Below are 16,623 nucleotides of genomic sequence, written 5' to 3' on the forward strand. Positions count from 1 at the left end.
TACAGGGTTAAATGCCCTCATATACCAAAGTCTCTTGCACTGACATGTTAACTTCCCCATGCAGGGTCATTCATTTTCCAACCAGACTATCAGACGTTCCTTTTGAAGGAACCAGCTACCAGGGCTGGCAGATGGGGGAGCTGCACATAGCTGCAGATGTCAACTAATTTTGGTTTATGCATTTAGAAATGCCCCAGCTCAGATGCTGTCAATATGCTCAGCAACAGGGCTTACATGAGCAGTGCATTTCCTAAAAGGAGATGATGTGATCACTATCTCTTTTTGCAGCAGCTGCTTACAACCTTCTCAAGGCTGCAATAAGCACCATAAGCCGTGCAACACACTAGGAAAGAGAAAGAAAGGCATATATTGTATATCAACAGTATGAGATGCTGGACAGTTCCAAAACACAATTACCAGTGGATTCAGTGGGGAGGTGTGGGGGAGAGATACATACATATATCTGGCGATTCATCGGAGCCATCTGGGCAATCCTTCTCACCGTCGCATCTCCAGCCCTTGGATATGCATGTCATCTGATCTTTACATGCAAACTGTTTGGGGCTACATGTCTTCGGTGCTAGACAAAGAAAGAAGAATGGGATGGGCAGGTTAGTTCCTTCCACAAGACATGTCATTAAAAAATAATTTCAAAGGTTGGCTATCGCAAAAGCAAACTGACTCTGACCATGACACTGGGCTCATCCATATTCACGACACTTGAGCAGGATTAAAAGGCAAGGTATTAATTAGCATGGAGAGGGAGCCAAAATCCAGGATACAAAACAAATTTTAAAGACCATTTAACTTGAATAATTTATCTTTTGGGAGCCCACAGCATTTTTTTATTATTTACGTGTTAGGCATAAAGAAACACACACAAAAATCAAATCAAAGGCAAGGTTTTAAACCAGATGATGTAGCGATTCTGCACTGAGTGGAGAAAATTGAATTCTGTTAATCATCAGAGACCTAGAAACAGGCATACAGAGCACCAAGTCAGTCCATCTCTACAGAAGTTACCAGGATACAAATAGTCGTGCCTATTTATTTAGACTCCCATGTTCCCTTTTGGTTGAACCCTGACTGCATGCAGACAGTATCCCGGTCACTGTAGAAGAGGGCATAATTATCTCATGTTAGCATCACCATTTCAAAAGCAGCATTTCTTAGACAACACAATCTTGCAAGAGTTTCTACTAAACTTGTCTGCCTTTTGGTCTCTCTCATTCTTCCTGCAGCAGCAGTTGGATCTCTGCAGACTGGAGAAAGCAACCTGTTTCTCACAATCACCTTGGCTTAAATAAGCTGTGATGATCATGCAAACCATAATGCTTTTTTGCTGGGCATCTCCAGTCTGCAAAGATAAAGTAAGCCATGGTGAGTTGTAGCATGTGCATTTTTGAATATTCAGAGCTGCAACTAGTTGCATCATCTGAACCCAGCAGAGACCGATTGTGCAAGGGTTACTTAACCATGAACAAATATTAAAAATGACTGCCCACATGTGCCATATCACACTGTGGTTTAAATAAGCCATGGCTATTTGATTGCATGAACTAGCCCAGCAGATCTTTGGTATGGAAGAGACACAAAGATGGTACAGGGAAGGGGAAAGAGAGCCGAAGTCTTTTCCTCTTCAGAATTTTGAGAAACGGGAAACCAGTATTGAGGTGATGAACTTGAGCAAGAGCAAGTATTGTTTTCTTTTATTTTATGTGGCGGAAGGGGGTTGTATTTTTATCATCTGGTTTAAACCAACAAGAGAGCTTTGGCTGTGGGGAGGTATAAAAATATAATAAAGCAGGAGGAGGAAGAGCAGAAAAAGAAACAGAAGAAGAAGCAGAAGCAGGAGCAGGAGCAGCAACAGAAGAGTAAGAGCACTGCCAATGTCCACCTGTGTCGTTACACTATCATCAGTGTCAACAGTTCTGCTACCAGTTACGCAAGATTCACGGGGTCTCTTCTAGCATTACTTGAGCCTGCAGAAGGACACCACTGATACTGCCCGCCCCCTCTCTCCAGAAGGATGCTCTTAACACTACTCGTAAAAAGGCATTCTACAGCTATTCCACCTTTTCCTACTTATTTATTATTTATGTAGTTCATTTTTATCACCAAATAGCCAAAGTTGTCTGCACTTAACAGACTATTATCTAGTAAGAAAATGGTAGAGAGAAATGGTGGGAAGACACAAGAGGCTTACAAATGGAATAGGACATTTGCCCTCCCTGTAACATTCCACAGCTGAAGCAGAGCTATTGCACAGTAAGAGCCTCACATGGAGCACCCAGAGAGTAGGACTGTTACAGCTCAGGCCCTGCTCATGGCTGGTACATCCTGCCCCACCAAGAGACTACCTCCGAGGGAATGCAATGGGGCGGGTGGGGGGGGGGAGATTGTCCATTCCTGCTCTAAGGGAAGATATGATGTCATTCTTTCTGGATGGAACAGTGGTTCTGTACACACACAGCATATGTTGGATATGGTGGCTTTGGGAAGATTGTCCATTCCTTCCAACTGTTTCACATTTGCAGAACAGGTATCCTTCTGTTGTGTATCAAGGTGTGGTTGAAACATAAGAGCAGTTTCCAATGGAAGTGGTAAACTGTGTGCAAGCACTGAAAAATAATGTTTCCACAGGATTCCATTCCATTCCACTTACAACACCAAATGCTGATGATATGCTAACGATAACATAAGCTCTGCAAGGATAAGGTGCTGAGAGGAAGGAGCTCAAGGATTCTCTAGGGGGTAATCAAAAGATAAAGCAGAGGCCTATTATTCTTTTATCCAAGCCCTCAACTATAGTTCTAGAAATCTCTGTACTTCTCCCATGGAAGTACAGCTACTAATCAGGGGATGGTATACTACAGACTATGAAAAGAGGAAGTGTATTTATGTGTGTGTATATATCTCTTTGCACTGTGGTTGCTGATGGACATAGGAAAAGCCCTCTTCTACTTGGAAACAAGACATGTTCCATCCTTCCCCAGCCTGCTGCCTTCTTCATCCATTGGACTGCAACTCCCGTTATTCCCAGCCAACAAGCCATTCCCATGCTGGTTGGGAATGATAGGAGCTGTAGTCCAACACATCTGGAAGACCTCGTGGCTGAAAAAGGCTGATATTGCAGTTCAGAATATAAGGAATGTTGGGAAAGGGAGCAGGCAACTAAGCTTTAAAAGGATATCTGAGAGGCTCCTGGGGTGGGCAAAAAAGCTGACAGAGGAGCAACACATCCATTGATTTTTTTCAAACTCCTCTAGCCTAACCCTACAGCACGTCCCAAGGAGAGAATATTTATATAATGACTGGGCCCACTCTTCCCACAGAAGAGTATGCAGGCCTTGCAGAAACTGGTTTTTTCTCAGACATGGAGGGGGTGGATTCTACAGCTGAAATGCCAAGGTCAGTGGACCTAGCAGTGTGCTAGGAAGTTTCAAATATTGAGAAACAGACAGTTTCAAACTCTGTGGGAAAGTTTCTGAGCATGCTATATAATAGAGGAAGGCAGACACTGCATCATTAATCCTTGGGTATGGCATCAGGTTAAGTGGCAGACCAGCTGAGAAGTGTCAGGCACTGGAAGCAGTTGGCCTTTCAGCAGGAAGATCTGTCTTGAAGGCCATGGTCTGCTCATTTCAGTTTGGAAGGAAGGAGAGGTAATTTGAAATCAACTTCTTATCACTATACCAGTTTTCCATAAGAGTTGTAATTTATGGAAATCTGTAATTTGCTAAATGTCATGACAGTAGCCACAATTTGGAATTTCTCCCATTGAAAGTACTTTTTTCTGATCGATGCAGCAAATGGAGACAATCCCACTATAGATCTTATTGTCACTTATTGAAACATCTATAATCCAAGGCTACCCACATTTTATTACTCCAGCATAAATAACATGCATTTATAATTGTGTGTGTCACGTTATGCTAATGACCTGGATTCATTCATCTACAAAATGACAGTCAGTAGCTGTGCCATTATTTGGGAAGCTAATCCTTAAACTTTTCAAATAATTATTCATCTAGACTCTAGATTCTAAGGACAGCTTATGCCTTTTTTCTCTGTTTATGACTGGAAACTACTGCCTGATCTGAGCCCACAAGAGTGAGATATAAATTAATCGCAGAAGAAGTTGAATAGGTTTGCCAAAACCAAAGGTAGACACATCAGGCAGTTACTGATCTCATTCTTGGCATTTCTGCCTCACAAACACATGAGGCAAATGGAGGGGCAGGGGGGATCAGCTTCAGATTGGCTGCTCTGAGAATCTTAAACCAAGCTAGACATTTAAATACCATATAGATACATACATTACCTCCCCAAAGTGTTTACACGATATACTAAGTGCGCGTTAGAGAAAACACAGGGACCGAAGGCTTCACACAGATAGAACTCATTGAAGCCTATTTGTTGTTCCTAGTTGCGAGGTAGAGTCAGACCCATTGCGACCCCATGGACAACATTCCTCCAGGCCTTCCTGTCCACCACTACCCCCTGGAGTCCACTTAAGCTCACATGAATCCTATTAGCCATGGTAATTAAATGGAACCCATTTGTTTAAACAGGATACTTCTGAGGTTAAAGATGCTGCAGAGGAATGGCAACAGAGGTGGTGCATTATCAGAGCCTATCACTAACCATTGCCAGAGCTTAGATGGACCTTGGCTGGGTCAAGGGAGACCAGTGATAAAATTCTGGATGCTCACAACATGCCCTGCTGTTCTTTCTCACCAGCATCTGCTACATCAGGAGTGTGCTTGCATTCTAATGCAAAAGTAAAAGTTCTTATATAAGTAAAGCAAAATATAAAACTGTCTCCAGTGAGAGCAAAGTGCTCCATTTTATTTTGTGTTGCTTTTTATTTTATTTATTTTTCGATTGATATCCTGCCTTTTTCCTATAAAGGGCTCAAAGCAGCTTACATCTCCTCCTCCATCTTATCCCCACAACAACAACCCTGTGAGGTAGGTTGGGCTGAGAGTCTGTGACTGGCCCAAACTCACCCAGTCAGCTGGCTCCATGGCTGAGTGGGGACTAGAACCCAGATCATCTGAGTCCCAGTCCCATGCTCTTAACCACTACACCACACAGGCTCTCTCACACCACACTGGCTCTCTTTTTATTGTAAAACCATCCCAAGATGCTTGTAGTGGATGGTATACAAAAGCGACAGACAGACAGACAGACAGACAGACAGCAAGTATTAAATTGGAAAAAGGAATCAAGGATACTGGTCAGACAGTGAGGATGCTATGGAAGAAAATATACAATCTCTTTTAGGTTGTTTATGATGCTGCTTGGAAAGCAGGCATTAATTCACACCACGTCTCCTGCTGCTAGGGTCAATGCTTCAAGGAAGACATTCTACATGATGCAGCTGCTATTTGCTAATTACTGCCCATCTTCTATGCCTTGGAGCTTTGTCCAATCACACACGTGCAAAATAAATAGCCAAAGAAAGTCAAAAAGTCAATGCAATTAACACTGGCTGAGGAACTGTGTTGCAAAAGAGCAATAGAAATGTAATCAAAAAACTATCACAGCATCCAAGGAACAAAATGGATTTGTAATGAGTGGGGAGAGCTTTTGCTTTGCAGTGGTCTGGTCTAGAACACCAAAGCACTGGAGAAAAGCTGGAAGGTAATTCACTCAGGACATTGCTGCCAAAGCCTTGCTTCAGGAGGCTTAGGCAACAAAGACTGGAGAAGCCAGATAAATTAAAGAAAAGCTAAATTTTTAACTCACTCCACAGAAAGACAAGCCCCATTCATTCTACTGGCATTTGTTTCCAAATTGCAAGTGCTCAGAATGTGGGTGAGGTCCCCTGGTCTTCAAGTACTTCTTCTTAAACAAAGACATGGCCTGGACTATAAAATGATGGGAAGTGGAGTCCCTATACAAAGAAGGCTTAAATGGGTAACCCAAAGAGCCTGAGTAAAGTGGAGGATTTGAAACAGAGCCTACAATCTCCCCAACAGCTGCAGATCAGCTCAAGAGAGTTACAGTCCTGTTGAACCTCAAGCCTACTGGTTATTCTAACTGGATATTCTTGTTAAACTGTCCCTGTGGCTGACCTCTGGGACTAGCCCCTCAAACACAAAAGGCCTTCCTACTCCCCCAGCCTGCCCTCTCTGCTCAGGAAGGCTTCTTGTCCCCCCCAATTAATCTCACTCTGACAAGCCTGTCAAAATGCTTTTTGAGAAACCCAAGCCATGTCTTGGATTTACAGAGCTTGTCACAGCAACACTATCCTCCAAGGCCTCACAACTGACAAAGCATGACCTCACGCTGAACAGTGCCGAAGGGACCAGCCTCCAGCAGAAGCATGCCATCTTTCTGCCTCACACCTTTGAAAAGGGGCAGCTGTTTGCTTTGCTCTGCTTTTTGCTTTGCTCTTTGCTCTGCCCTGCCTTGCCAGGATGCTTCCCTAGCAGTCATGAGTTTACTGAATGAGTACAGGAACTTGCTGTGTGGCCCAGTATTGACTACTCTGGCTGGCAGGGACTCTCCAGGGCCTAAGGTAGAGAAGAATCTTTTGGCTGATCCTACTTACTCCCTTGATCCTTTTTGAACTGCAGATATCAAGGATTGAATCTCCAACCTTCTACGTATGAAGTATGTGTTCTTCTCATGAGTGTGGTTCCTTCCCCTAATCTCAGCTCAGGGGAAACATTCAAATGCTGAAAGAAGCTCAAACTGAAAGCAATAGAGAAAGACCCACAAGGAAACTGAAAAGGACCTACAAGTCAATATCCCAGGCTTGATAATCCATTACTTTTCCATCAGATGCAAAACCAACTAAGAAAATGGCACCAACCTATTCCCCAAAGGGGTGGAAGGTGCAGAGAAGGATAACACTGATTTGTAAATGTCACAATTTCCACAATGCAAAAGTGCTGTGACATGCCCCACAGAGCCTCTAAGGCATGGGTCCTCAAACTACAGCCCGTGGGACAGATCAACCCGCCATGGCCATCCATCCAGCCCACACCCCTGTTCGCCGCCTGCGCTTGCTACACAGGCAAGGAGGTGGTGACTCACTTGCTTGGAGATGGTCTCCGAGCAAGCAAGCCACTGCCTGCCTCACATATGCGCGCACTCGCTGCTGTCTAGTAGCGCGGGTGGGGAGGTGGTGGCTTCCTCGCTCGGATATGGCTTTGGACTTGCTGGGAGATCTTTGAGCAAGCAAGCCACCGCCGCATGCGCCCGATGCTGCCTCACGTGCACCCGAAGGCACCTCACCAGACCACGTCCCCAGGCACCCCCACCTCACCTGCCCGCAGCCTTTCAACTGGCCCCCTATTCAAAAAGTTTGAGGACTCCTGCTCTAAGGCAACCGATGTGACAGCTGTCACTCCAGAAGCAAGTGCTGCAAAGAAGGCAATCCCAATTGTTAAAGACTGAATTAGATTAGATGCTATCTAATCCAAGAACCACCTCCCATTGAGTTTATGCTAGTGACAGCAAACACATTTAGAAACCAGACTAATGATCTGTCTGTTTTCACTCTGCTGAACGGGGAACTATGTGAAAGGGCAAAGGTCAGGAAAGCAATTATAATAACTCAGTTTTCCAGTCTGCATAAAGATGCAAGAGCATGCCTCATGAGACATCCCTTCCAATCCTGCTTGCATTGTGAAGTGCTATTACACTATGATGCAACTGTGCCACACTGCTTTTCTTGCGCGTGTAGATTGTCTTAACACATTGCATTTTCTTGTCAAGACTGTGGCACTTTGAGCAACTGCCTGCACATGAACAGTGAATACTAAGGATCTCATGTCTGATATCAGAAGATGCCATCTATAAACCAAGAAGAAATTTGCAATTATATTTCCACCAATATCTGGATGCACGGGGGCAGGGATTCTGTAATTCTGAACCAGACTGTGAGTGGTTTATACACCACACTAAGTTACCCTGCAAATAAGTCCCAATAGGCCAGTTGTTCCCAGAACAACCCAAGGAAGGCCTGACAGGTGATCAGGCCTGTTGTGGCTTGTTCTCCCTTTCAGTCCTTCAGCCAGCTCTGGCACGTATCCCAAAAGCCTCTGCCACAGGATCCATCTTGCTTTCTTATCCCAGCTCCAAACCTTCCCCACTTTTCAGTACCCAGGTTTGAAATTGCAGTGCCTTAAAATGCATTGATTATTTTTGTCAATCTTCCACGAACATGTGCTTATGGTTGTCTGATATGTGTAGTCTTGCTTGGTTAATTTCCTTGTATGTTTCAGCTGTCAACAGGAGCAGTGAAGAATGGATGCTATACAAAGGAATTAAATAGATGAGGTTGTCCATCGGCTAATTTGCACACTGTTGCAAAAAAGGATTGGTGGCAGGGTGAGGAACCTGACAGCACCCGTAAGAAAAAAAAAAAAAGGGACCCGACAGTGCCAGTGAGAAGCACTGAAAATTGGGGGGCGGGGGCAGGGACAAAGCAGTAAGTGTGCCAAAAGGGGTGGGGGCAAGATAATTCTCTCAATTTTAAGTGCGGAATTGATGGTTCTCAGTGCCCTCCACCTTTTTAGCACTTCTCCAATTCTCCAGCTACTGCAGAAAGGAGAGATATTAACACCTTCCATTTTCTGCAGCTCCTTTCAGGAGCAGTTACTATTGTGTTTCTTTCTGTTTCCTGACAATTTTAAAAGAATGCAGAAATGCATGCAAATTTAATGGCAGGGAAGTAAATGGAAGAAAACTCTGTACACCTGTATTAACTGTTCTAGTACTGCTGATCCACAAATTTCTTCTCCACTTATTTCCCAGATGTTAAATCTGGACAAATATTCCTGACAGTTGTGTTTTTCAATAGAAAAAAATTAAGTTTGCACAACATGGAAACTTACCATGCCTGGCTACCCATGATAGGTTGCTGTATCATATGAACCCAGTCTGTATATGTTTGTATGTATATTTCCTTCTGTTTCATTCTCTGCGGCTAGATTGCAGAGAGCTAAAAGAATAAAATTTAATGCAGAATGACAAGGAGGCTGGAAATCAATATAAAGATGAATTTAAAAGGAAATGAAACCTAAGTCTGTAAAATGCCTGGGAGAAAAGAAAGATACCTGATGCCAAAAAAGATAATGCAGGCAATCCAGTGAGCTTCCTTGCAGAGGGCATTCCATAAACAAGAAGCAGCCAGTAAGAAGCCTTTCACACAAGGGTTTTTTGGGGTAATCATCCATCCTCATTTACAGAACGCCATGGCTGAGTTCATTTGTTGGTCTGTCATGTCACCCAAACTTGCCAAGTGGCTAACCAGGGAGCACCAACTGCAGCTGCTATTTTGTGCCCCACTCTGCCCACCTCCTGCCCTAAAGATCTTCTTTGGGGTGACACTGTAGAAAAGCACAGCACACTTATCTAATTTCTCTACCCACCCCTACTACACACACACCAGACATAAGGCGGGGAATCAACCAGGCAGCAGTACTCAGTTGATTCTCCCACTGCAAGAAAGGTGCTAGGCAGGCACTGGGTTGAGGATGCCTTTCTCACCAGCAGGAGCAGGAAATGGGGCAAGTGCCACCTCCTCATTAGAAGAACACTTGAGTGGGAGCCAGATTGGAGATGCTTCTTGTGCAAGTCAGAGCAGAAAAGGCAGACAACCACCGCCTTCCTTCCCCATGTTGCTACCACTTGCAGGATGGGCACTCAGGCAGGTGCCAGGCTGGGGACATCTCTCTCAGAAGCAGGGCAAGAAAGTGGGGACAGCAGTGGAACCATCTGAACAGCGCTGCCTGAAACCAGGCACTGCTGCCCAGCTGATTCTCCCCACTTGCACTCACTTGTGAGGGGCTTCTCTTGGGCAAGCATGCAAGGAAGGGACCAGCAGTGAAATCAGCTGAGCAGCTCTGCTCCCTTGCACGGTGGAAAGGATCAGTGGATCAGGCACTCCTTGCTCCAGTGGTCCTCTCTAAAGCAGAAGACAAGAGTGCCTGATCAGTTTCTTCATTTTCTCTACTGCGCTTCCCTCTGTGTGAGCCCGTCTGTGCAGCACAAATTCTTTAAGTCCATGGCCAGATGCATTAAGCTCAATCCTACTGGTAGTGTCTCTTGGCATACCACCTGGAGGAGTGCAAGGGAATGAGATGATGAGGGGAAAGAGACCTACCAGCATGAGTCTGATCATGTGACCAGTATATGTTGGGGGGGAAAAAAACAATCATGCAGGGGACATCTCATGACATGTGAATTCAGCCAGTATAAAAATAGAAGCTACTTTTTAAAGCATGGATAGGAAAATGTGCAACCAGCTGCTATGACTCCGTTAACTATGGCTTGTGAGCATGTGGGAGTGAACAAGTAAGCTGGTTTCCACCCATTCACCCCTTTCCATTTTATATTAACAGCCCAGGAATTGGTTGTTCTTGCATTAACTTTGTGTTGTTTAATCACTGAACAGCCCAGAGTTTCTGGGTTTACAAGTCACAAAACAATGTAAAAACTGGATATTCCTGGATTGTTAATTGAAAGAGTAAGTGGCACGCAGGGAGGAGGTCGTGTGCTCATTCAGTGAGGGCTAATTCCTTTGTTCAGCCACCCAAAACTTGGTCATAAGGTGCAGATGAATCAATGGGAGTTCTCACCTCTGGGGAAAGTGGGTGGCGTGTTGTGGATGCTCCTCCTTTCTTTATTGCTGGACTTGCCTTTCCAGTCGTGGGGTCATTTCTTGTCCTACATAGCAACTCCTCTAAAGAGTTTTTGCCTCTTCTCGATTTTTTGCCTTCTAAATATTTTCTTTACAAAAAATGTAAATGAAAATATTTTGTTTCCTATAACTGCTCCTGCTTCAGCCTTTCTCTGCAAAGCTCTCAACAACTCCTTAACTGATTGCTTCCTGAACTTTCTGTTGTCCTCTACCACCCCCACTGCAATTAGCAACTTAATTAGGGGACTCTACTCTGGCATTTTCTTTCTTTAAAAAATGCTGAGTACTTCTGCAATTCTGATTTTACAAAACAAAAGTATGGGTGGAAAAGTACATGGAGCTGCTTTATGCTCCTAGTCTGGGAAACAAGCACTGAGACTTTCTGCTAAAGCAGGAGTTGCAGAACCAGCTAGCAAGCAGGGAAAAACTAAGTCTGCAAAATGTCTATGGACACTGTGAAAATGACAAGCTAAGATTATGAAACTGACTAGATTGGACTGCATTGTAAACTAGGTTGTGAAGTTGACTATATTTGCATGGGGCATTCTCAGGGATAATCAATGGCACTTACACCTCAATTTTTAATAATCACACAACTAAGCTTACATGCACTCTTTTTTTTTTACTTGTTAATATATTTGGAGTGGTAGAATCATTTGAAAATGGAACAGCACAACTGGCAATTTTGTAAAAATTTGATGCATTTGTGCATTTTTTCTACTTACACAGCCAAAGTCTAGTTTCCCCTTCCCAGGCTTTGAGCAAGGGTACACAGCTCCAGCCCAGTCTACTACAGAAAGAAGTGTCAGCAGGGATGAACTCATTGTCTGGGTTAAGGGTGCATTGCTACCCTGCAGTAGTAGGGTGAGAGATTCTCCTGAGCTGGTACTGAAAGGTGGAACTGATGGAACTTACAGACCTCACTAACTAGTTTGCTTAGACTTCATGGCTACTTAAAGACTGCCACAATAGGAGAGTGTGTGCTGGTGGCCAGCCATGAGGAGGGGTGGGCAATATTGTCCTTGTCCTACCCATATTGCTGCTTGGGCATTTTGAAGGGACTGCCAGCAGCTGTCAAAATGATGACTGTGGAAGACAGCTGTCAAGCCATCTTTTGCAATCTCCAGGGAGAAAAAGCAGTGTTAACCCCTCTCTCTCTCTCTCTCTCTCTCTCTCTCTCTCTCTCTCTCTCTCACACACACACACACACACACACACACACACACACACACACAGCTGTGGCAAGTTGCAATGACTCATGATTGCAACAGGGAACATCCAGTCATGGCCAGTCACCCCCAGCTGCTGCTTCAGCAAGCAAGCAAGTCTGTGGCTGGTTCCCAATACCCACAAAGGAATCTATTGCCTGAGTCTGGGTAATGTGACAACCCACTATGATACATCTCCTAGGACAAGCTAGGCATGTTTTCAGGACAACAAACTAGGCTGACAAGTCACCCTGTTGGGAACCAAGTTGAACTCATATAACCTAACAATCCATCTTGGCAGCCACCCAGCACCCACAATGGCCTGTTGTGTCATGCAAATTCAACCAAAGCTTTGTAGCACTAGGAACTTTCTGTCTGCAGGTACCCAATCAGGGACTAATGTTACATCTCAATGCCATGGGGTACTTCAGCATCTTGGGAGATGCATCAGGCACAGGGAAAAACAATGTAATATAAAAGAAGTAACAAAAGATCCTTCATGTATGACATGAACCTACCTGACGTCCAGCTCACCATTTGCAAGAAAAATACAAGCACAAGCAAACTGAACAAAGGTTCAGTCTCATTCCAGACTGTCTCCCCCCTCCTTTTTAAGTTTTATTAATATTAATAGAGTAATTGTTTGTCCCTGGTGGGTATATTTTAAAACAGTAACAAAATCTTTTCCAAGGATATGGGGAAGGGGACAGACCAATGGCCACCAATAGGTCATAAAGGCCTTAATGCAGTAGTAAACAGAATATCATCTTGTCAAAGCATGTCCTATTTATGGGCTTTCCAGAGGCTTCTAGTTGGCCATTATCAGAAAAAGGATACTGGATTAGAAGAACTTCAATATTATCTAGCAGCTTCCTATTCATTTTGTTATTTTATTATTTTAATTTGTATGCCAGTATAATAGCCCATACATGAGATCTCTGTGCAGCTTACAACAATTAAACAGCACAACTTTCCAAAATCATTAACACTAAATCAACATTTTAAAACCATATTAACAGCATAATCAAAATGTAAAAACATAATACATTAAAATTAAAATATTACATAAAAACATTAGGATAAAACCATTTTAACTAAAATTGACTAAATACCAAAAACCAAACAATTAAAACCAAGTTACCACTCATATCAATTATTAAAATAGCCAGAGAACAGAACTGTCTTTGCCTGGCACCAGAATGGTAACAGTGATGGTGCCAGGCACACCTCTCTGCAGAACATATGCCAAAGGTGAGGTGCGACCACCAAGAAGGCCCTTCCTCTAGCCATCATCCCCCTCACCTCTCTAGAGGATGGCTCCATAAGAAGAACCTCTTACTTCTTGTGAGTTCGTGACATCATAAAAGCTAGCCAAGAGGCATCCCCATTGGCTGGCAACCTCCATGCAAGCTGAATGAAAGTAGAGGTCATTCCCACAGCTAGAAACTTGACAACCAACATGCCTCCCTGAGGATCACAAACTTTGTTCATAGTGCTGAAAGGTTTGATGTATTTATTCATTCATGCGGGCAGGTTTTCCTTAGAAATGTAACCTAGGCTCATAAACCCTGAAACCTACTTCCTAGCTGCTCTTAAAGCCTTTTTATACAAGTTCCTCCCTAACAGCTTTTATGAACAATCCAGTCAAACGTACTTCTGTAGAAGCATGATGAAAAGCTCCCTATAACTACAACTATAAATGTGATGCATTCTCAGACAGAATGTGTCAAAGTGCCCAAGATGTCAAGAGATAGGAGGCTACTGTTTTTAAAAAGACCATCCAGAGAATCAAGTTTTTTGCTCTTGTTTTTTAAAATTAATGAAAGCAGATGCACCAGCTTTCCTCTGTGCAAAATTAGAAGAGATCCCACTTTGGGAAGGGAAGAAAGGACCCTTCAGACAGGGAATAAAAGTCCAGTTCAGATTGCCAGGGAATGGTACAGCTGCAAGGACTTCCATTTTCAAATGCTCCCCTCTTTAGCATTCGGGAAGTTCAGGCACCAGCCTGCTAAAAATAAAAGCAGGCAGCAATTCCGGCAGAAAATAATGGATCTTCTCTCTCTCACTCTCTGAGCCAAGTCATGGCACAGGGTCTGTTTTTTGCACTGCTCTCAGGTCTACAGGGGGAAGAAGGGCCACCTTCCATTCCAATGAGAAAACTCAAAGGCACTAACTCAGGGATCTTTCAACACCTCCTTCCCTTTCCTTACAAAAAGGATTAAGTGCCAGAAGCTGAAAGGGAAAGAGCAAGAGCAATACCTTAGCAGTTTTCCTAATTCCTACAGTCATCAATGTGCAAGGCATCTAAGCATCCGACAAACTGTGCATGTGGGCCCATGCGTGCCTAAGCCATCCACTGGTCTGGCCTAGCACCACAAATGTCTCACTACCTTCTTTAAAAGAAAATGTCCCTGACCAACATGGCTGATGAAATCACACCAAATGCAAACTGAATTAGCCACAGCTGCCCGAGACTGCAGACTCTGGAAAGACTCGACTCGATTGTGCTTTCCTAGGAAATACATTGGACATTTTTCAAAGAAGCTTCTGTGGACATTTAGATTCTGTGGCCCCAGGGATCTGGCCATAAAGCCAATGAACAAAGGACTACTGGTCATGATTCTCTGAGGGAATGGAACAAAGTAAATCAACAAAAACAGAACAGGCTTTTTGTTGTCTGTTGGCCTTTGGGACCTGAACAGATAGTGTTGGAAAAGCAGTACCCTCTTCTCTTTGACTCAACAAGGTTTTGAGTTAGCTTGGGCTACAGAATAGCTGGGTTACTCAGGTAAAGGACTACTTACAGAAGCAGCCAACCGGAGGCAGCTTGTCAAAGATTAAAGCTCCCCTTTTATGTTTAGCTCTGAGGTGCAAAAAGCACACTTTGCACAATGCCAGAGTCTTTCTCCCTCTGTGGCTTCACTGTTTCATTTTGTGTTTGTGCAAGCTAACTCAACCAAAGGAATCTGTGAGCTGAAGCAAAGAAAAGATGGTGGGAGGGCAGGGGGGAGCTGTGTAACTCTGTCCCTTCTGGTCATCTTTCAGTTCCGTTCTGTTTCATTCTGTTCCATTCCAAGAGCCCCTGGGATGCACTGGTTAGAGGATCAGCTGGGATTCAGGACATCCATGTTCCAGCCCCTCCCAGCCATGAAGCTCACAGGATGACCTAGGGCCCACAATGCTTGCTTAATTCACTCTTAGCACACAAAGAAATAAGCAAACATGAAACTCGTGTAAGGTATTCTTCGAGCATCCAATTTTCCTGTTATGAGAGCAAGAACCACAACTCATGTCTTCCTTTGATGTTACACTCTGCTTACACAAGTAGACCAGTTGCATACGCCGTCACTTGCACGAGCAAGCCAGCTGATATATATGGCTCTCAGAATAACCAGTAATAAATTCCCAATTTTAGCCATTAATGAACTTTGGTACACTTGATCACTTCTCTTTTCCTGCTTTTTTTAAAAACCTTTTCTCTCTTGGTCAATTGGATCAGAAGCCCTGCCAAAGGGAGGCTTTATCAGACACAGGAGGAGAAGCTACTGTCTGTAACTCCATGGCTACATTAGGGAAATCGGTGTACCTTCTTCTAAGCATTCCTCTGCCAGGTTTACAGACTCTCTGAGTTCAGGCATAACCCTAAGACTGCCATGTCTCAGAAATGCAACAGGTCTCATGGCTCCCCACCACTCACCTTTTACAGACACTGAAGTGCCCTACAGTATGACCTGAAATACCTTTATGTATGACTACCTGAATTAGTGGCTAGATAGCAGATGGAACGACAGCCAGAGAGACAAGACCTTGTCTATGGCATTGCCCAAGTTTTAGAACTCCTTTCCCTGAGATGTTGGCCTGAATCCTTCCCACATCTCTCCTTTCGGTGGCATGTCAAAATGTTTCTATCTGGGCAAGCATTTGCTGAGGGAGGAATATAAGGGGCTTTTAAGGGATATGCTACAGTTTTATCTGAGATTTTACAGAGTGAGCAGACAACCATGAGGCAGGTTGCCGGCAAAGAGGACCTTTGCTGAAATGGGAGGCCTACTGCTCAGGATGCTCCATGTGTCCATCCATGCAAAGCACAACATTTGATTTACTTCATGCATTTGATTGATGTTCCTGCCAGCATAGGCTCCAAAATAAGGACTTCCCTAAATGGCCACTTTGGATCCAAAGTCCCTAACAGGAATTAAACAAAACACACACACATCTGGCTGAAAAGCGTGACAAAGCTATCCCACCCTCACCTGCAATGGCCTGAGCTGACAGGGGTTTGGAAGGAGGGAAGGATCTGCCACTTTATTTCCCTTGCTCCCACTTTGGCTAGAGGAAGGGCCTGACTTTGCATTTTCATCACTGTGAATAATGTTGTTAGCTACCTTGCATACTTTCAGTAGACAGGGAGAACAGAAATATTTTCAATAAATAAATAAATCTGCAAAGGAGCTGCACTATCAAGGACACCCAGGGGCAGCAGACCGAAGAACAGCCTTCAGTGCGAGCAAACTGAAAAATATTATTGTGTACGCTTAATATTTAAATGTTGTATGGTGAGTTGATTTTAGTAATTGCTTCAAGTTCCAACCATACTTAGTAGGGTTTTTGCAGCCATAATTATGTTTAATGCAATTATATAATTTACTTTTAATAATGAATGGATAAGACATATGTATTTCCTGAATTTTAGTTATCTCTGAAAAGCAACATCTGGTGGTTTTAAAATACACTAGGGACTCGATAAGGCTC

The 16,623-nt window shown here is 43.7% G+C and overlaps 1 protein-coding gene across 7 annotated transcripts in view; it reads right to left on the bottom strand.

Annotated features, from left to right (window-relative positions):
* The window catches only part of LRP1 (LDL receptor related protein 1), a 405,127-nt gene that overhangs the window by 310,873 nt on the left and 77,631 nt on the right, over nt 1-16,623 (bottom strand). For all 7 annotated transcript variants that reach the window (XM_044443327.1, XM_044443325.1, XM_044443324.1 and 4 more), the window contains one exon: nt 458-580. In XM_044443327.1, the coding sequence (XP_044299262.1) occupies nt 458-580 (123 nt within the window). The remainder of the gene's footprint in view (nt 1-457; nt 581-16,623) is intronic.

This window comes from Varanus komodoensis, unplaced genomic scaffold (genome assembly GCF_004798865.1).
Source record: "Varanus komodoensis strain SLA01 unplaced genomic scaffold, ASM479886v1 scaffold41, whole genome shotgun sequence".
Taxonomy (NCBI): Eukaryota; Metazoa; Chordata; class Lepidosauria; order Squamata; family Varanidae; genus Varanus; species Varanus komodoensis.